Source organism: Serinus canaria, chromosome 1, assembly GCF_022539315.1.
Source record: "Serinus canaria isolate serCan28SL12 chromosome 1, serCan2020, whole genome shotgun sequence".
Taxonomy (NCBI): domain Eukaryota; kingdom Metazoa; phylum Chordata; class Aves; order Passeriformes; family Fringillidae; genus Serinus; species Serinus canaria.
In genome coordinates this window covers 39,583,776-39,605,096 of record NC_066313.1, presented here as the reverse complement: position 1 = coordinate 39,605,096, position 21,321 = coordinate 39,583,776, and the positions used below count along the sequence as shown (strand labels likewise).

The 21,321-nt window shown below is 41.5% G+C and overlaps 1 protein-coding gene across 1 annotated transcript; it reads right to left on the bottom strand.

Annotated features, from left to right (window-relative positions):
• Positions 1 to 402: 402 nt before the first annotated feature.
• Positions 403 to 10,685, bottom strand: LOC103827281 (inhibitor of apoptosis protein). The gene is made up of 9 exons (XM_009102776.4): positions 10,527 to 10,685; positions 7,070 to 9,135; positions 6,859 to 6,958; positions 5,581 to 5,659; positions 4,942 to 4,990; positions 3,749 to 3,991; positions 2,336 to 2,590; positions 2,141 to 2,182; positions 403 to 1,316 (listed from the first exon to the last, which is right to left on the bottom strand). The coding sequence occupies exons 2-9, from the start codon at positions 7,941 to 7,943 to the stop codon at positions 1,123 to 1,125; spliced, it is 1,836 nt and encodes a 611-aa protein (XP_009101024.1). The 5' UTR covers positions 7,944 to 9,135; positions 10,527 to 10,685; the 3' UTR covers positions 403 to 1,122.
• Between the last annotated feature and the right edge of the window lie 10,636 nt (positions 10,686 to 21,321).

Genomic DNA, 21,321 nt, shown 5'->3' with positions numbered 1-21,321 from the left:
CAAACTACCTATGAACACCATGCAAGTAAAGGGATACAAAGCTGAAAAAGGTAATGAGTCAACCAGTAAGGGAATAGGAGCTCCCAAATATCAGCTTACAAAAAAAAAATCAAAGACTTCAGAGGTGCCTGGGAGATCCTATTATTCAGCTTCACAATCCCTATAAAGTTCCAAACACAGAAAAGTAGCTTTTACATTTAATCCCTAGCCTAGCTACATTTTATTCCTAGACTGTATAGCTAGTCTCATCTTTAAGGTCAAAAGGACCAGGATTTCTGTCATTTGAAAAATCAATTCAGAGGGAAGTATCAGGTGCTGCTGGAGTTTTGGGGGGCAACTGTATGTTTTTAAATAAAGAGGAAATCACCAAACAGCAGAGAAGTTCACTTCCCTCTTCAAAAATTAAAGAAAGACAAATGGAATGAAGTTTTATTGTATTTTCACAGGCAAAAAACCCCAAACTTTTGTCAGGAAAAGACAGCATTGTGATCACTGCAGTCTACAGAGAAAAGTTAACAATGGCAACAGAGTAAACAAGCCCAAGTTTGAGTAGAAATATTTTAATTCAGTCTTCATAAAAACTATTAGTAATATACATTACTAAACAAGTATCAAGACATGAAAAAACTTTAGAAGTCCTGCTGTTCCTGCAACAGTTGGCCTCTTTTCTCCTTAAGTTGAGAAGAAAGCTAAACCAGAAGTAGCTGAAGTTAATTAACATTAACTATTAATAACAGCAATTTTAGTCTATTTCCTCACATCCACATGGAGGAAACTCATAAGAAGAGTTATGCCAAGCTCCATTTTAGGAACTTAACCAAAAACTTCTTTGAATAAAAGTGACGCTAGTGAAACTACTTTCCCTACTCAGAAAGGAAGGCCACAAAAACCTTGCCCTAATATTGACTAAGTTTTATGAACAGAGAATCTTTGGCACCGAAGGCCTTCTATACATAATCATACACACATCATAATGAGGATACAATTTACTATCAACAAAACTTTGTTAGGTAGTTGATTAATCCTCCTCTGTACCACAATCTTCCATTCTTAAGATACTGCTGTGTTAAGCTTTAGCAGCTGGAGGATGGCAGAACAAAGACATTTTGCATATTTCCCTCTTTACGAAAGAAATGTCCGGACTGTACCTTTTATTGTCCCCCTGCAAATAGGGCATTTCCTAAGGGATGGTGCACATTCCTTGCACACCACTAAGTGACCACATGGAATAAAAACAATAGAAACTTCTTTGTCCATGCAAACTTTACATGTTCTTTCCTCTTGCAGTCTTCTTAATTGTTCTTCCATAGGTAAACCTGGAAAAAATAGTTAAATTTTTGTCAGCCTGAATATATACGAATAGATCAAAATGAATTTATTTAGAGTGTAGCCATGCCCCTTTTGACCTTTTATTTCCCTACCTGTATTGACTAAATATAGATGGCAGTGAGCATTTTTCAGAGCTCACAAAGTGGCATGCAAGAAACTAGCCTGTACTTTCCAGTTTTGTGAGACGATGGACAGCCCAGGGGTTGGAGGCCAACCAATGTTTGCATTTTAGCAAATGTTCTGCTTTTCTTGGTTGGATATCAGAAACACAAACACAGCCTGACTGGTAGAAGTGGGCTATATCCAGGCTTGTTTACTTTTCTGCAGTTTATTAACAGATTAATCTGCAGGACCAGAGCAAACTTAATCTCACGTCTGACAAGTTTTTATCTACACACCTGTTGGTTAAGCTAGATCTCAGGACACCTATACCCACTCTGGAAAAGCAGAGATGATACCTGTTCTGAAATGCTGACCAACAATTCTCCAGTCTTTACCAAATGCCTGAATGCTTATATCAGGATCAAGTCCAGCATGTGCTTCTTGAATTGTTGAGCTCCAGAAAGCTCTACATCCTGCGATGTGCAAAAGGATGAGCAAGGTACAGGATACAGCTTAGAGCTGATAGACTTACTTGCAAGTATGCACATGCACTTAACTTTTGGTTAACTTTTTCAGCCTATATTACTAAAGCAGAATAAGAGAGAGGGTAAAGCACTAAATCTTTTTCTTAACCAAAGAAATTTTCTTTTTTATGTTAGCTGTTTGTTCTACAACAATCTTTAAGATAGGAAGGTAGAATTTAAGGTACCTGAAACATCTTCTGTGGGAACATATTTGATGGTCTTCTCCACTAGAATAAAAGAAAAAAAATCCTTATCATTTAACTAATCTATGTTCAAACAGCATCTGTTTGTTTCTTTTTCCTTAGACTGTTATGAGAGCACTGGTAAGACTTTTATAAAAGGATATCCTTTAAAAACAAAAGGAAACCAGAGAGGCATACCAAATAAATCCTTGTAGAGCACAGGGTCACAATCTCGTAGACAGTTCCTGAAGATGCTTGCTGCTTCATTTCCTTTCACTAAAATTGTATCTATCAGTTCCCTTGCCTGCAATGGTATCTGAGTCTTCTGCTTAATAACATCATGCTCAAGTTCTGTTATCACTTTAGCCGATAGTAAACTGCCGAGGATTGGGAGTACACATGTTAAACGTTGGAATAAAGCCATTCGATTCTTCTGGATCAAGTACAAATCATCTGGAACATAAGGGGGAATTACATAAAAGAATTAGGAATACACTACTCCAAGTTGCACTTCTGTCTAACAATAACTGATACATTCTTTAAACTCTACTTGCAATGTTTGCTTATTACACATCATTAATAAAACACTCAGCAAGTTTTAGTGGTATTCACATAATGAAAAGACTTAAGGAAACCACAGACAAGCAGCTTCTGAGCCACAGCCTGTTCAGCAAGGAACCTCCTGCTCCCATCTCTAGGTTAAATGATCAGAGAGGATCTCTACAACTCCATTTTAGTGAGATTTACACTCTCTGGATGATTGTAAAAAAACTAACACCAATGCTAAATGCATCAACATCCCAGAGGTTAACGTTTGTCAGTGCTAGGCTGTAAATAAAAGAAAGCTCTTCTATGAAGTGTCCAACACAATTACATACAAGAAAACCAGAAGAACAGCACAACCAGACTCTGGAGGCTATCTTAATCCTCTACCACAAACAAGAACAAGAAAATTTCCAGTAGGATTATAATGCTGAATCCATCTATGTTTTTTTGAGAGAAATACAACTAGGAAAGAAGCATCCTTAATTCCATTTATAATTGAGAAGTTTCACTATGCTTCACAGACTCAAAATCAGAACGATTTCTTCAGGCTTCAAAACTTACATGGCATTGAAGCAACAGGAAATGTTAAAGACACATCAAATAAACAAATTACTGACACACATGGGCTGAGGCAGACAGAAAAGCAGATCTGGCCATCTTACAGAATCTGAATTTGTAGAAGTTTATGGCCTTCTCTAAGAGGTGGATATGGTGACTTACTGATTCAAGCAGCTTAAAGAGCAGGCAAATTTGGATAAAAAATAGTAGTGTACCAAGTGTTTCATTAACAGCAGTATAAAGGCAGACAAATGAAAAAAAAAAAAAAAAAAAAGGCCTTGGAAAGAAGACACGATTCTGAACCCTTGGCCTCTGCTATGAACCATTCTCCTAAAAGGGAATGAAATAGTACTCGGACTGCTGGCTCCATACAGATATCCTGACCAATGCTTTTAGTGATGGTGATCCTAGCAGCAATTAAATCACTTGTTGCATAAAAACAAGTATAAAAACTATGCATATTACTAACTGCTTCAGATTTCACTTTTATTTATGCCTGATGCCTACCTGATGCCACTTCTTCCAACTGCTTTTCTTTCTCTTCTTCAATCTTCTCATCTTCAGCCGTGAGCAGATCAGACACAAGATCATTAACAGTCTTGTAGTTTTCTCCAGTTGCCAAGATTTTACTTTGCACTGTTTGCTTAATTAGCCTTCTACTGAATCCCATCTCCAAGGCAGCTTTAACCACAGGCGTGTTCATCATGATTGCATCTTCTGAATGGCTCTCTCCAGGCTCAAAACGAATAACTAATCAAAAAGGAAAATTCTCATGTATAATATAAAGAATAAAATATCCATACAACCCCAGAAGTCAGACACATCAACATTACCTACACACATGAACACTGAGCAGTAAAAAGTTTCAAGTGTTTAAGAACAATTTTTTTTTTAGTAGTTTTAAAAATGGAAGCCAGTGACTCAGTCATGGATTGAATCCAAGATAAACATCAATCCATGTCAGGCCTTTGTTAAAACCTATGTTAATCCAGAGAAACCACTGAGAATTCCATTGTGTCCTAGCAGCTTTTTTTATACTTAGTTATTTCTAACTTCAGCCTTGAAAAATGGCCTGGGGGTGTGCCAGGGGTGGGGGAGGGAAGTCAGAGTTTATAGTACAAACAATCACTATATTCCATCTCTTGATCAGTAATTTGCATTCATTTTAGTAAACAACAGACACATGGGATTCTGAGTCATTGTCCTCAGTCAGCAGGGACTAGGACAGCATAAACCCCTTGGTGAATGGGTTTTTCCACCATAACTAAAGTCCAGCCTAGAAAGACTTCACTATATCAGTTTGTCCTACCTTCTTCCTTAACTACTGCTGCTCAGCTCAGAGCATTTACCTAGTTACATGCCTACAGATAGAATTACATAACTGCATAGCCATGACATTCTCTAGCAACTGTCTCACCAAGCTCAACACTTGCTTTGCTTAACCCATCCCTGAAACGAAAAAAAAAAAATACCAACCAAGTGTGCAAACCCAAAAATTTAAAGCTGCTAGTATGAAAATAAGGAAAATGAAAAACAAGATCTCTTATAGGTGTTTCCTTGGAGCTTGTCAACACAACATTAAAATTATTAAACTTTTAGGAAACAAATCTAAGAATTGGCTATCCAAAGGTAACTCACTTAACAATCAGTAAGTTTGCAAAATGCTGAGGGAGTTTAACAACATGCTTTAATATACATACTTGGAGGATCAAGGTTTTCATCTACAGGTGGATCAGAGGTTGACAAGAGCTGTAGAACACAAGAGAACTATGTTAGTATTGAAGTATTGCTCTTCCCTCTATGTACCTTTGTAACCTATTGTTCATCACCAATCCTGCTAAGCCTCCTATCCACTAAACATTTCACTTGCAGTTACACAAGTCTGCAAATTCTGTGCAACTGTATAATCAACACAAAGCTAGTGCTGACCACTTCCATGAAGAGGAGTCTGGTTACTCTTGCCTTAAGAATTACGAATAGAAACAATTCACATTGTCCATGCCTGATTTCCGAAATAATAATTACTGATCTGCACAATTCAGTATAATTTTATATACTTATATAAGTATATAAAATTCAGTATAATTTCCTTCTGCTAACACAAAGGAGCTCACTGTCTCACAGGACTCTCCATAAGTAGTCTGCAGAGATTAAACTCTACTAGCCCAAGATTAGCCATGGCTCAGCACTAGCTTCTTTTATGTGCTCATGAAGAGCATTAATGATATTAGAAACCCAGGAGAAACATACACAGAAATAAGGCAGAAGAATGAACTCAAGGAAAGAACATAGCACTGTTCAACAAAGGAAAACCAAGTTACAGGACAGCAAAAGTTTACCTGTTCAAGGAGATGGGGGAATCTGGCCTGAATTTGATCAACAAACTCTCTTCCTTTTACTCGAAGCAGATACTCACACCTGAAACATTGACAAAAGTGTATCAAATCATACTTTCTACCTGCCAAAGGAAAAACCATAGAAGAACAAACAAGTTTAAACCCAGTGTAAGTTAAATACATTTCTCTTCCTTCAGAAGAGAAAGAATACTCTTAATTGGAAGCTTGGTGCAGCCTAGTGTCCAGTGACACTTAGATAAAGTTTTTCCATGACATCCAGCTGTCAGCAGGCATATGTAAATAAATGCAGCAGCTTTACATTCTGCTGCCACTTGTGAGCAAAATGGCATGTCATGTGCCAGAATCACTACAAAGTGCAGTGATAAACTGTTTCTATCTTGCATCTCACCATTTTTATCTCCTACTCAAATCGTTCAAAAGAAAGAATTTAACAACATATGACACCATTATCAAAGCCAGATCTACTTCACTAACACAGGTTTATCTCTTATGTACATTTACTGACAGGCTTAACACAGTAAAAAAACAACAGGGACATTTAGCCCTACATCCATCATGTAGTCCAGCAGTAGCTGATAAATTGCCCATAAAAGCCTAGCTGGAGATCTACAATGAGAAGAACTATTATTAGCTTTCCTGAAATTAAGTGCAGCTATTTTTGTAATGGAGGTGGTGATTTCCACAGGCATAGATAGCAATTAGGTATGAAATTGCCATTTAATTATAGGTGACATTGAAAAGTTATTTCTGTCCTTTTTCCAGTAGAGACATACTAAAGAGCCACTGAAACCTTCTTCACAAGCCCTTCCACATGTAGGAAACGAAACCACGTAAGCAGAAAAACTGGTTCAAGAGCATTCAGCATGGGCACAAAACCAGAACCAATGAATTAAACACTCCTACTTCATTTCTCAGCAGCCCTTGCTCCCCTCAATCAGTTTACTGACTGCTTCTCTTACAGAGAAAAGTGTGCTCATTAACAATGCAGCCTCACTTTCTGTTAGTGATCTGGGGATACAGACAGTTTTTAATAATGAAGGGGAAAGCATTATATGCCATGGTTAATGAAGAAATGTTTTAATTACATCCACCTACACACTTCAGAGCTTTTAGACATACATTCAATACATACATCCATATGAAAAGAGTGAATCTGTACATCAAATAAAGTTAAACAAAACTATTAAGCGCAGTACATGTCTGCCAAAATGAAAACATTTAGGAGTATGAACAAATTATGATAAAGATTTTGGAAGTTACCTCGGAAACCACTTTGCATGCTCAATCCATGGATCATCTCCAGATTCCCAGCACCTTAACCCACCATCACAGCAAAAACACTTCACATCATCATTGCGACCTTAAAAAAAAAAAAAAAGGCAAAATATCTAGCAAACCTTGACACAACTTACTTGAAAGTAAATGCTGACATAACAGTACGAATAAAACTGGAGAAGTCTGGGTTTCTTACCTACATAGTAAAAGCCAGCATCTGCAAGCTGTTCAGGCTGAACTGGAATTCTGGTTGGCCAATTTACAAACGTTTTAACGCGTGCTTCATGGGTTTGCATGCTCACATTTGAAACATTGAAACTCTGCTGGTCTCGGATAAGGTTTTCTACAAAAGGGCAGTTGGGATAGTGTCTCCGATGCTCTGACACAGCATTATCTTTTGGTTCCCAATTACACAGCTGACCACCACAGGTAAAACAAGCAACTTTGTCTGCTGTTCCCAGGTAATAAAGTCCAGCCTTTGCCAGATCAGTGGGTGAGAGAAACGTCAGTGGCCATGACTGAAAAGTACGTAGCCTAGCATCTTCGGTCCTCATAGAATGATTGTGAAGCTTAGGGCTCAAGAATGGAAGGTCTTCAGCTGCCCTGGTAGTTACTGGGTCTTGAGGAAAACTGGAGAATGAGCCACTGAAATATCCAACCTGTTCTAGACTTGGAGAAAGTGCTATGGAATGTAGAGATGGTGGGAGACTGTTTGCAACTGAGTGTGAAAAGGCAGAACGAGACGACAGTCCAACACTGTTAACTGAAAGCATTCTTTGAACAAAAGAGCAGCTAGGATACAGCTGCTTATGTTTTTCCATAGCATTATCTCCTGGCTGCCAGTTATCCAGTGTTAAGCCACAACTGAAGCACTTAACTTTATCTTGCACACCCGTGTAATAAAACCCAGCCCGGGCAAGGCTGCGCTCTGACACCGGCGTGTTCATGGGGAAGGTAGAGAACGTTGACATTCTGTAGAGTTCACAGGACAGGTCATACTTCAGTTCATCACATGGAGCACTCTGCCTCATGATGCTAGCCAAGAAAGGACTATCTTCCACTATGTTCATAATGGACTGTTTTGGGAAAAATGGGACAAGTCTTCCTCTGGGAGGTAGTTGTGTGCATTAAAGGCAATTTGGAACAACCCCCTACCTGTACAAAAGCAATAAATACTTCAAAGTGTAACTTCAAATGTGCGTATGAATAGAACTGACCTCATGATTTAACAGCCTATAAATATTTGGCAAGTTCTTGTACCTTAGTTTAGCAACTGCTTTCAGTGCAAAAGCTTCCCCATTCCATTTTATCAATTGAAGAAAGCATGTTGAAAAGCAATTTCCATTGAATCATATAAGCATCACATGCTTTACTTATTCTGTATATCTGGGAGACCAGTAACAATCTGTCAGGCTCATGGAGGTCGGATCAAAAGAAGAAAAACCACAAATGGGTTATCAAAATCCTTTGTAATAAAGAAACTAAACTGGGAGACAACTAAAACAACATTATTCTTATCCAGAATATATGTTAGGTGATTTAAGGACAAGATTTCACCCTAGACAGCTGATAAATATGTAGCTTATACACACACAAAGGTTCTAGTTTGTAAAACCTCACTAGGAGGTTTATCAAGTTCAAAGGGCACACAAAAAATAGAGACCTTGAACTAAAGGTACTAAAGTGATCTTAGTATATTGGCTACTACTGAACTCTAAAAAAAACCACCTCTCAAGCTCTTCATATTGTTGTAACAAGTTCTTATGACTACAGAAGTTAGTTTATACTCAACTTCACATGTATAGAATATTCAGCTACTAGAGAACAAATCCTATACACTGTCTCAGACAAGGATGAACTCTCTTTATGATCAAACCTGGGATAGGTTTGTCTACAAGTCAGCACCGAATTAACAGAGCACTCCAGTTTTAACCTGGTGCCTTAGTTACAAGTACAGAGTTATCAAATTTAACATTAATTAATTGCTTTGTGTTGAGACATTCTGATGCTTTATACTGTTGAATTAAGTTTTTCCTGTATGCCATGTTTATGGCATACAGAAGCAAACAGAACTCTCAGAATTTAAAAAAAAAGTATTTGATGCCTTAGTTTCTTTATTTCTGCACAGAACTACCTCCCAGAGGTAAGACTGAAGTCCCTTCTAAGGTGCCTACGCCTCCATATTGGTACTGACTGTCCTCAAGAAGAAATTTTTAAGTATTTGTAGTTTAAAGCATTCAAATTTTTGTGACAGAACAAAACCTGTAAGAAAGAAAAAAGGAAGAAAAGGAGTGTTTTAAAATACACAATGATGAGGTGCATGCAATGTCTATGCAAACAACAATTACACAAACTGAAACAGCACAAGCTTTTTGCAATTACAGAATGTTAAGGGTTGGAACAGACCTTAAAGATCATCTAGTCCCAATCCCTTTGCCATGGGCAGGGACACCTTATAGTAGACCAGGCTGCTCAGAGCCACATCCAACCTGGTCGTGAACACTGCCACTACTGGGGTGTCCACAACCTCTCTGGGCAACCTGCCCCTGTGTCTCATCACTCTTGCAGTAAAGAATTCCTTCCTAATATTTAACATCAATTTCCTCTCTTTCAGTTTGCACCCATTACTGCTTATCCTGTCACTACAGTTCCTGCTGAAGAGTCCCCTCTCTGGCTTCCCGGCAGACCTTTAGACACTGGCAGGTTGCTATGAGGTCTCCATGCAACCTTTTGTTCTCCAGGCTGAACAGCCCCAAGTTCCTCTGCCTGTCTAATGTCAGCTAGAAAGTTTCAGGGAGTCAACTTCACACACTGTGATATGGAGTGATTTCACACACTTCATTTCCCTGTTATTGACGCATATGCAAAACTGTTTAACCCACAAGCAGAATTTTTTGGCAGATGGATTAATCAGGCTACTTAATCACAAGCTGTATTACAAAAGGTAAGATCCCGTATTAAAGAAGCTGTAGCCATTTAAATTGGTTTAAGCTTGCAGATTCCCAAACACTGACGTAAAGAGTACTAGATTTTCTTATTAGGTAAATCCAATTACATTTGAAGCAAGGACATCGGCAAAACTGAACTTCCCCAAAAATTCAAGGAAGGGCAAGCACAAAGTTCAAAGGGTTTTTATATATGTAGCTATGAATAAACATAAAATTAGATATTTAGTAGTCTAGTCGACCGGTTTTCAAACAGTTTTTCCGGGAAAGACTCAGTCACGATGACACAGCACTGCAGAAACAGCCCCCAGCGCTAAGGCACTAGATCCTGAGCAGCAGACCCCGCACGGCGGGGCCTGAGCGCGGCCCCAACCCCGGCAGCGACAGCCCCACGTTCCCCCGCGGCTCCCGGGCCTCGCTTTCCGCTCCCTCTCCTCCCGCGGGCCCCAGCCCCGTTCCCCGAGCGGGTTCCAGGGGTCAGTGCCGGGGCCATAGCCCGGAGCCCCACAGCTCCTTCAGCCCCCGCCGACAATGTCAGACCGGGCACAGGCACCGGGCACAGGCACCGGGCACAGGCACCGGGCACAGGCACCGGGCACAGGCCCAGAGCACAGGCCCAGAGCACAGGCACACCCCCCCGCTCCGGCAGCCGCGCCCTCCCGGCAGGGCCCCAGCCCGCTCCCACCCGCAGCACCCCCCCATACTCACGGTCTCCGAGCGGGCCCCCGCAGCGGGCCCCAGCAAGACCCAGCCTATATGCGGTGCCTGACAGGGCGCGGGGGTAGAGGAGCCAGCCCCGCCCCTCCCGGGAAACTCCGGCTCGGAGCTCGCCCGGGAGCGGCGGGCGAGCGCCCGGCACAGGCAACGCCTGACGGGGCGGGCACAGCGCCGCCCTCTCCCCGGCCTGCGGGTGCCGTCGTGCGGCGGAGGGAGGGCTCGGTGGGCCGGCACCAGGGCTCCGCCTCTGCGGGGGTGGCCCGCCCGGCAGTCCGCCGGGAGCTTGGGTACTTTCCCCGGCTCTCTTCCTCAGGCAGGGGAAACCCGAGTGTACTTCCCGGGCGGGGGAAATCCGAGTGCACTTCCCGGTGCGGGGATTTCCAGGCCAGGGGCGCGGGGCTGGCGAGCAGCCGGGAAGGGAGCGGCCGGAGGGGCAGCGGCGGTGGCAGCGGCCCGGGCCCGCGGAGCCCGTGCTGGGACGGGCGGGCCCGGGGGTGCCGGCAGCTCCCACGGCACCGGCCGCACACGCAGCGCCGCTCCGCGGGCGGGCGGCCGGGGCCGGGCTCGCCGCAAGCCCCGCGGTTTCACCCTTGCTCCCTGACGCCGCCGTACATCACAGTTGGCTCGGCCGCATTTCCTAATATAGGCAGCTCTGCTGCCTGCGAGAGGGGAAACAACATGACCGGTGAAAGACTTTGGTCACTTGAAAGCACTGGGGAAGAAGAAGAGGAAGACAAAATAAAACCATAAATTTCCACTGGAGGGGTTTAAGACCGTATCTCTGCGTATCAAAATCTGAAAAATTTCCACATGACCTACCAGAACGTTGACCAAAAGATCAAAATGTCCCAGCACAGTCATGGTCTGGCATTTCCTATGAGCAAACAGCAGATAAGAGATTTTAAAAAGCCCCGTTTTGTGATGATAGATTGGTAGTAGGGTGTTTACACAACTGAGAACTGAAGAGTTAAAACAAGGAAGTGTAACAGCATTATGACACTGGTGGGTAATTCTCTGTATCAGAGTTCCAGTAAGATGAGTTTGAAAGAAACTCATTCATATATTTTTGAAAACTCTTTCAAAATTCCTGCCCTATATGATGACATTTATCATATATAACATTGCTGTCAAATTTGAACGGTGGCAGTGACATCTAGTACAGCACAGCTTCTACTGCAACACTACTTAACATCATATAATGATAGAAAAACATTTGCTTTGCAGCAGTTGCAGAAAAAAAAGATTTTTAAAGATTAAAATGGTTGTCAGATCCCTGATACAGTGTTTTAAGGAAGCTGCTGACACGAGGAAGAGAAGGTTCAACAACAGAGCCAGCTGATCAAATAGCTTATGTGAAGAGTGCTGAGGTGTGGTTTTGTTTAACATTGGGAACTGTTCATGTCACACAAGGAGCTGAGCTCTGTATTTATGTGGGGCTTTAATTGCAAATGCTTAAAGATTTACTTTGACTGATAATCCCCGGTTTCTGAGCTTCAAGCAGGACTCCCCAGATGAAGTTATACTGATCTATTATAACAGAATTTTGACGTTTTACTGTACATTCTCCCAAAACTAGTTAACCCAGTGTTCCTCCTTAACTCTCCTCCCTCATGCCGCTCCACACCCAGCCACTATCTGCCCTTGCCCCTCTGTACCCTTGGCCTCCTGCTAATCTGGCAATAGAAACTGCTATTTCCTCCCCTCCCAGGCTTGAGGGAGCAGTTTCAGGTTCTCCCTTTGTGCTTGGCAGCTTCATGTCGCAATGGAGGAAGGGAGGGGGATAAAATAAAAAGCTAAAGGCTAAATAAAAGGCTAAAATTCTTGTGATAGGAGAAAAAGAGATGCAGCTGTCCTGAGCTGTCGGGTGCTTTCTGCTTGCTTTTCCTCATTCAGTACAGTAGCAGCCTCCCATTCTCAGTAATTCCTTCACTTTTCAGAGAAAGAAGTTAAAAGAGAACTTCCTCCACTTAGCTGCAATGATGGACTGTCCTTTACCAAAGGACATGAAGTAAGAATATAATTAAAGGGTTCTTCTTAGGATTGAAAGTCCTGGGAACAGTGCATTATCATTAGGGTTCTGTGTCTGGCTTCAGCCTGGGGCCAGGGTAACTCCCCAGAGGCAGAGGACAGCAGTGGTGCTTAAGCCCTACCCAAGCTAAATTGGGGCTTTGGCTTTGGTTCTCATGCTGTGGCATTATTCCTTATTCCAGCCTTTTCACCAACTGCAGCAGCCTTCCAGGTTCACAGTCTTGACCTGAAAACCAGTGAGTGGCTGGGTGAAACAAGATCCTCAGCTTTGCAGACTCTTAGCTCTGGAGAGGGGGGAAAAAGGCATCATTCAGATAAAGCTGTCCTCAACCAAAGGAAACCACAGTGGTCAAAGTGCTAATAAAAGTGCCACATTACCAGGGTTTATGAAAATAAACTTCGTGGTAGTGTTGACTGAAGTAGAAAAGGTGAGAGAGCAAATTTCTGCAGGTGGAAGGCAGTGACCTGGCAGCATGAGTGCATTATCACACCAAGCAGCACAGCCAGCCCTTGAAGTACCTGATGCTGCTGCGAGTCCAGAAGTCTTCTCCCAAAGTCCTGCTGAATGTCAGTCTCCCCATGCTGTCATCCTTCTCTGATGCATTCTCCAGTTTGTCATCTTCCACAACATTAAAACACCTGGCTTTAATGGTGCCTCTGTAACAAACCTGTAAACATCTGTGAAGAGGAGGGATGGAGAAAACACATGTTGTTATTTGCCTTTCCATTGCTAATGACTTCTGTATCCACTCTCCCAAAAATCTAAAACTCCCTGTAAAACCTGTATTACAGTTATCACTGGGTAGTGCCCACATTTTTCAGCTTTCCAAATGCCACCATGGGACATGACCTGCTTATTCTGAACTCTGTAGTGTTGGCTTCACTGCAATCATCAACCCTCATCCCAGCAGTAAGGAGTAGATTTGGTCTTATAAACTGACCTAACATGGTGATTAGGGTTCCACAAAAAAACTTTAGAAGGAATTCTTCAACTCCTTCAGGACATAAGGGAAAGATAATTATGAGAGAAATAAGAAAAAAAAATATATTAAGGAAAACTTGGGAAAAGCCGACTTGAGGCAAAAAATACCAGCTGTAGATAAAGTTGCATTATCTATTCAATTTACAAATTAAGCCAAGTCCCAAGAGCAGAGTAGCTCTAACATCCTGTAAACATGAGATCAGATAAACTATGTTATGATAATCTATGTGGGTGCAGCTGCCCACTTCGTTTTGACTAAACACAGTTTTGACTAAACACAGCAATTTTTTTTAAATTAGTTTTTTAACTTTAGTCACAGGTTTGTTCACTTTTGCCCAGGGGGAGGGGAATTGAAGTTTCTCTTCAAAACCTCTCTTCAGCCTTCAGCAGAGAGGCCTGATGAGCCAAACATCTACAGATTGGGAGTAGCCAGAAGATGCACAGGAGATAAGAGAACATTAAGGAACATTACTGCTGGTGTAGCTGAGATACCTGGTCTGGGAACAGATGGATAAGAGAACCAAAGAATGAGGACCAGATTAGCATCAAAGGCAAAGGATCAATAACCAATAGGAGGTCGAATACTAAGAGTTGTGTCATTTAAGATCGATGAACATGAACTTCTTTGGGGTTTTTATATATAAATATGTGAAAAGTCTGGTAAAGAACCATGTGAATGATTTTCACTGCACAATATGGGCATGTGTCAATGTAATAATTTCTGTTGCACATCCTGGCCAGAATAAAGTAATGCCTGGATTCTCTAACACTGAAAAGACGTTTTTGTAGAGTTTCGGTTTTCCCATAGTTTCAGTGAGAAGGGCATCTACATTTACACCAGCAATAATGATTACTTTTTTTCTTTTTTTTAAATGAAACTTTTTAAATTGCATTTGGGCATATAGCAAAAAAAAAAAAAAAAGTCACAAGGGACAAATATAATATCTAGATATTTAGGGCATCCATGACTCATTGTGATAACCCTAAATGTTCAAGGAAAAAAAAATCTTGCTCCTCCCTTTCTGAAGGTCAGTACATTCAAAGTCTGAAAAGTTTCCATTCCCTTTGCACACAGACAAGAGTTTTCTTTTTCATATCCTCCTACACAAAGGATCACGAGTACAAAAGTTTAGGTTTCCCTAAATCAGTTGTGTGCTTTCTCCCATTTAGTGCTCAGATAAATTCTCCCATAAGCCGTAAGTAGTCCCAAGAACATATCAAAGCCGCACTGAATAAGTTGAGGCTTTTAAATGAGTCAGGATCTCTCATTAATATTTACTTGGAAGATAAAAAATAATCAGAATGAGTTGCAAGAAGATCTTGGTAAATGCTCTGTTCAATTATCTTTTTAGATTGGAGAATCTGCTCACTTTTCAAAGTTTTATTGTCTGCTTCTAGGAAGACCATTGTGTTCTCCTGGTGGTACAACTAACATACATTCAGCAGGAGATAGGAACGCAAAGAATGCCAAAGCAGAGGTGACTTGACTAAAATAAACCACAATCAGGTGGAAAGAGGACTGCTGATATATTAGGGAAGTAAAAAGGCTTCTATTCAACTGCTTCAAATTGTGTCAATTTAGAGCTCCACATTCCTGGGCTTTTTTCCAAAGGAGTTGTCTTTCTAAACAGCAGGTTGTCTGCTTTGACTCCAAGTTACTTCCTGCTGTCAGAGTAAGAAAATTTCTCTAGATCTGATTTTCCTTATTTATTCCTCATTATCTCTCTGCAGATTTTAAAACCTTCCCAAGGTGTTTAATTTGCTTTAATTGAACCAGCTGTTGCTATTCATGTTCTTGGGATTTTTTTTTATGACAATATTTCTTCAACTGAAAGAGAATCAAATGTGGCACTGTTTAATTTCCTGAGGATTATACTGGAGGTTTTCTACCAGGACTGGGGCAAGGCTCAGGAAGATACAAGTGATTTCTAAGTCATGCTAAATGTGATTCCATCACAGTTTACCTAGGCAATGGGTGATTGCCTTGACAAAGAGTTCAAAGAGTTTAAGAGGCCAAATACCTCAGAAGTCAAATCCTCCATTCAGAAGCTACAGACACAAGATGAAGTTTCCCAAAGTATCTACATCACCGTTTCAAATGGCATATAAGCACATGGGAACACACTAACTCCCACAAACCCACATACAAAGAGGAGCTTAAGCCTTCTGTAGCAACATGCAAAATAGGGCCCTAATTCTGTAAACAAAACCAGGAATCTGATCTCTGTGCCTGCCTGAGATCCCAATGCAGCTCATGGAGAACTGTTTTGTGATTTACAGCAAAACCAAAAAATCCCGAGCCCCTGTGTGCAAAATGAACAAGCCATAAATCAGCTCTCTGTGAACAACAATGGCACAGAAAAGCAGTTGTAGCAGACATGGGGTTAAATGACAGGAGTGGGGGCTGCTTAGGTTAATCCTGGTGCCAGATGGTACTAAAACTGCAGCCTGAGAGAAGCTGAGCTTTCCATTCTTGTATTCTGCTGTGCAGTACTACATTTCTAAAGAACAGAAGAGAAATAAGAGGAATCATAGTTGTACTGAAAATGCTTTCACTTTCACTTCTTAGGCCTTACAGGAATAAATAAATTGAAAGTAATGTAGCATGCACTACTGAAAAAAAGTTTCTTTTAGACATTAAATTGTAATACTTTCATGGGAATGTATTAGAGGAAAAGCAGTGAAAACAGAAAAAGAGTGATGCGTCTTTGATAAGGGGTATTTTTTATATTGATATATTTTTTATATTTGATTTATTTTGATAAGGGGTACTGGCTTTATAAGCTAGTATTTTTTGGCTAGCTGCTCCAAATTGATTATTAACTTACATATCATGTTACATGGATACATGTAACAGGGAGGGGATTCATGTGAGGAACAAGTGACAATTGAGACAATATAAGTGGCTATTTATGACAAGGTTAGAAGACTGGATTTCTAGAAGCTGGAATGTGCTGTCAAATTTTGACAGATTTGCTGTTAAATTGTTCAAAGAATTGACAAGTTCTTGGGGTGGAGTGGACAGACAGGTACTTTCTTATACCAAAAAAAAAAAAAAAAAAAAAAATTACATAAATGAGATGCCAAAATCATGTTAAAATGACGTGAGATGTCATGCTGAATACTCACTTGGTGTTTTTTAGTGGACTAGCTAGAAAAACTGCTCTGTTCCTGGTGTACTTATTCAGAAGGACCACCTCAGACTCAGAAAACAAAGGGTATACTGACAGGGCTTAATTCAGCAACAACCAGTGGCTGCACTGACCTAAAATCCATCTATCCCAGTACCAGCCAGTACCAGACATCCCTGGTATCAGCTAATCTCTTTCTGTAATGAAAACCATCTCAGCCTTTAGTACAATAATCTGGGCCTATTATCTGAAGGTCAATGTTACTAATTGTGATAATCCAAAAGGTCACTCCAGTCCCTATGAACCAAGAATTTTTGGGGAAAAAGAAGTTAGCATGCAAATTGAAACATTCTTGGGTCAGGAATTCAGAGTGGCAGTGAGCACAGCTGCCTTGAGAAACAGGAGTTAGATGCTGTGTTCCTTATCCCACAGTGCTGCTGAGACAGAGGATAAAGTAGCCCTGGAGAAGCGAAGGGTCCTTTGTTTCTCTGCTGAGTTATTTCAACAGAGAAAGACCTTTTTCCTCTGAAAAAGCATTGTCCTTACGATCACTGAGATCAAAGAATGTGAAAAGGGCAGCGGTAAGATTCTCCCATCCTTCCATTGTGCAATACTCAAGAAACAAAGCACCTCATTCCTAAAACACAGGACATAAAGAACATGTTTTGAACAAAACAAAACAAAACAAAACAAACAAACAAACAAAAAAGCCTGATAAAATGTGCATGTACAGCATCTGGAAAATTAAGCTCCAGCCTCTGAGGCTTTAAGTCTCTCCTTTAGAAATCATTAATGTCTTAAGTTGACATGAGATGGATTTTATCCTGCTCTGAGAATAAAGTACATATTTAAAAGAGACTAGAGCATCAGTTCTGAGGCACAAGGTGCTGTGCTCCCTTCAGGCTCTGGAATAGTGGAGATTAAATTACCATCTAAGGGCTGGCACAGAGGAAGTCTCAGTATCAAATGTGTTGAAGCCTTAGGCACACAGTATGATTTCTAGCACCACCTGCACATTGAGAAATACAAATGCAAGGGTCTGAATAAAGTACCAGTGTCTTGAAGCTTGATACTGGCCTCTTGCCTCTTCCTTATGACTTCCTTAGTTTGATTTTAAAGAAAACTTTTATCCTGTCTCAAAGCTCTTCTTAATAGAGTTTTGAATGTATATCTAACTAGGAACATGTTTGTGTCTGAACTTTGTCAAACACGTACTGTAGGTCTCCAGAACACTGTCTCTTTCACTTGGCCACAAAGTTGTAAGCACAAAACAAGCTACTGTGAGAACATTTCCAAAATTAAGCAAGTTATCTTCCTTTGAAAGTATATACAAAAGTTTGGCATTGGCCCAGGACTGTAGGAGTTTCTGGTTTTTGTGATTCTGTTTTTCTTACTTGGAAACAATAGTGGTATTCATGCCTAGGCAGTTCATGAGGTTACAGCTTCTGAGGCTGTGTTTCTCAATACGCAGCAGTCGCTATTAAAGATGCAGCATACTTCAGGGTTACCACAGTGATTTCCCTTCTGCTTGCTCCTGTGGAGTAATTTTAAAATGTATGTGTTTTAAAGTGAAACATTGCTTATACATACAAAGCTACTCAATCCTGCATCCAGACATGTAGACCTGTGGGCCAAGACTTGGTAGACTGGAATACATGTACTTCGTTATTGTGAGCGCGATTCGTTTGTTTCTTGCCCTTTCAAATCTCTTTCCCCTTCCAGTCAACTCCTCTCTACCCAATGCTAATCTCCTGCACACAGAAAATGAGTGCATTTATACAATATCCTGTTTGTCAAACGTTGTTTTGTCCCTTTAGTTATTACACACAAGCACTCTTCAGCTGACAAGTTGTCAGCTGCATTGTTCGCAGGTTGTCAGGCCTCCCACATTACAGTGTACTTGCCCAGCCTCAGAGAGAAAGACTATGGCTTTTTCATAGACAAAAATAAGCAAAAAAATTCATTGCAAACCAATTTCTTCTGTTCAAGAAATAGTTGAACAAAAGACAAGTGTCTGCAAAGCGATGTGTGTTTCTCTTCTGTAACATAACACTATGGCAGGCACTGCAGTGAGCTAGAGAAGGCAGGCATGCCACAGCAGCTCCGAAAACAAAAAGAGCTGCTGACCAACAAAACTCTTGTGAAACACCAAAAAAGGGTGCAGAATCTGAATGTCAGGGAAGAGAGGGACAAAGGTGACAGTGATGCAATTGCCAAGAGAGAATCATCTAGTAACATGTGTAAGGGCCATAGAATAGATATTTATATCTGAGCTGGTCAGTCTTTACAGTGGAACGAAAAGAAGAACATGCCTTTAGGATGTGTTTTTGTATTAAATCCTAAACTAGACGTTTCCAATGGATTACATGCATCACCCCCAAGTGCATTTTTCTTTCTGTGGAATGCTAAGGAGGTGGGAATGTTAAGGCACTAGGTAGGTTATTCCAAGGTCTTGCATTTTTGTAACATCATTAGGAGGCAAACATAACTAAAATCAGAGGACAAGGGAAGATTATAAACGAGTCAATGGTTGTTCCAGATATGTCTTTTAGTGCATGGTTTATGTAGCAAAGGCAGGAACCCAACAGTTGTTCTCATGAACCAGACCTGTGATCTGCTGCCATTTCTAGGAACCACAGAAAATACAAGAAATTCTATAGCAGGAAATTATGAGTAAACACAGCAGCTCTTCAGATACTTTTCCTTTTGGTTTCTGTCCATTTTTCATTTTTTCAAAAACCTTTTTTCACCTGACAGAATTTGATTAAAAACTACAGAAAAACAAAACTGAAATTCTTCCTTTTGGGCCTGAGATCAGAACAAGAGTTAGTTTTTTTGGTTTCTTTTTTACAGCACTGTTTTGGAGTGGGGTTTTGTAGAAGCTAATCAGGAAAGAGTCATTGTTTTACTGGTGCAATTACATATAATGAGCTATGGCAATAACATATTCCTAGGAGGACACTATCTGTAGGTGTCCTTTGCCAGGCCTCAGCTCATACAACACCAGCCCATGAGCCCTAGGCTGGGTAGCCACATGCACTGGTCTCAAAAAGACTTTTCTGAGCAGCAAGCATCTTCTCTTGGGTTGGCCTGTAGTAAGGGCACTGTCCCCATTGCCCCCACTGCCACATCTGAACATGAAAATCCAGGTGCTCACCAGCCATGGCAGCTGCATTTCACATTGCAGCAGTTCAGCCATCTCATCCTCATTCTGTATGTTCAGCAGGTAAACTAAAATGCAGGAGGTGACTGCTGTTGGGGCAGCCAGAGGGAAGAGAGGAGCACAGGGATGAACAGCTCATCGGGAGGGTGGTCCTGCAAAAGAGCACAGCAGTGCATTTCATACATCAGAATTTTGGAAAGCTGAGCAGTCCGCAGGCGGGTTCAGGCTCATAGAAACATTTGACATACTTACAAAGTGTGGCATGGGGCCAGATTTCACAAACAAGTAGTCAAGATAATCAGAATTATCTGGCTGCTCCCACCAAGGGCTGTGCTTTCCAGAGTATGATCTATCGTGCAGCGTGTCAGTGCTATTTTATTGCCAAAGAGGCTTCAGTGGAATCCTCAGTGAGGTTTCAGACTGGTTTCTGGGAAATGAACTTTCCAGAGGGCAGGGTATTTGACAGCATTACCCTCAAAATTTGTGGGAATTGTCTTTGAGTCTGAAGGGATGTGAGAGTTCATGGATTGAATATGGACTTCTCCAGTCCACGGAGCCAAGGACTCAGAGGAGCAATGCACATCTCTGATGCAGGGCTGGAGTGTTTCTATAGTGAACATCTGCTGTTCCAGCAGAAGTGCATGCAGCAGGCCCAGTCCATCCCTGGGGTTCCTTGGGCTAGCTGCAGTCACCCTGAGTGCTGCAGACCACACACCTCAATGGAAGGCTGTTGTGAAGACAGGGAAGCAACACGGCCAGACTATTCCTTGGCATTCCCCATCACCTCCTGCACCCAGCCACTGCTGAGCCCGCAAGGCTGTGCTTCCTCCATCTGTGCCCCAAAAGGGAGCTGCAAGCAGCTGACTCTGTCCCTCAGAGAGAACTTACAGGACCTTGTTGACTTGCAGCACAGGAGAAGCCAGGATTCAGGTAAATCTGTGCTTCCTGGGCAGCCTGTGAACTGGAAAAGATCCAGTGTGGGCAGAGCACAGGCACTGACACTGACCACATGCATCAGTGTGGTATCCAGTTCAAAGGACAACCAGGGCAGGTCATGTCCTGCCACGTGGCCACATTCCTGGAGCAGGAGGTGGTTCTTGGGCTCTTCACACAGAATTTGGTTAAGAGGTCTGTGCAAATCAGCAGGTCATAGGCTGTGACTTAGGCAGTGAACCTCCAAGGCTGCTTCTGGTCACAGGAAGTTAATGAGTTACAAATTAATATAAAGAGAAAGAACAAAGTGCAGCATTGTCTGCAAGGATTTAACCACCCGTGTGCCAAGTGCTGAGGACACATGGAATTTTTTCATCATACCAGAGTTTAGAGATACTCTTGCACTTTTCTCTATGGAGTTCTGTCTTGTGAATTCATAGAATTATAGAAAGGCTTAGGCTGGAAGGAATCTTAAAGATTATTTAGTTTCAGCCCCATTACTATGGGGAAGGACATCTTCCACTAGACCAGGTTGCTCAAACCACCAAT

Coding starts and splice junctions, on each gene's coding strand:
- LOC103827281 (XM_009102776.4), bottom strand. CDS start 7,943: ATGAACATAGTGGAAGATAGTCCTTTCTTGGCTAGCATCATGAGGCAG. Junction 3,992..4,941: donor TGAAAACCTTGATCCTCCAA/GTATGTATATTA, acceptor CTTTTTGATTAG/TTATTCGTTTTGAGCCTGGA. Junction 2,183..2,335: donor GCTCTACAAGGATTTATTTG/GTATGCCTCTCT, acceptor CTTTTATTCTAG/TGGAGAAGACCATCAAATAT.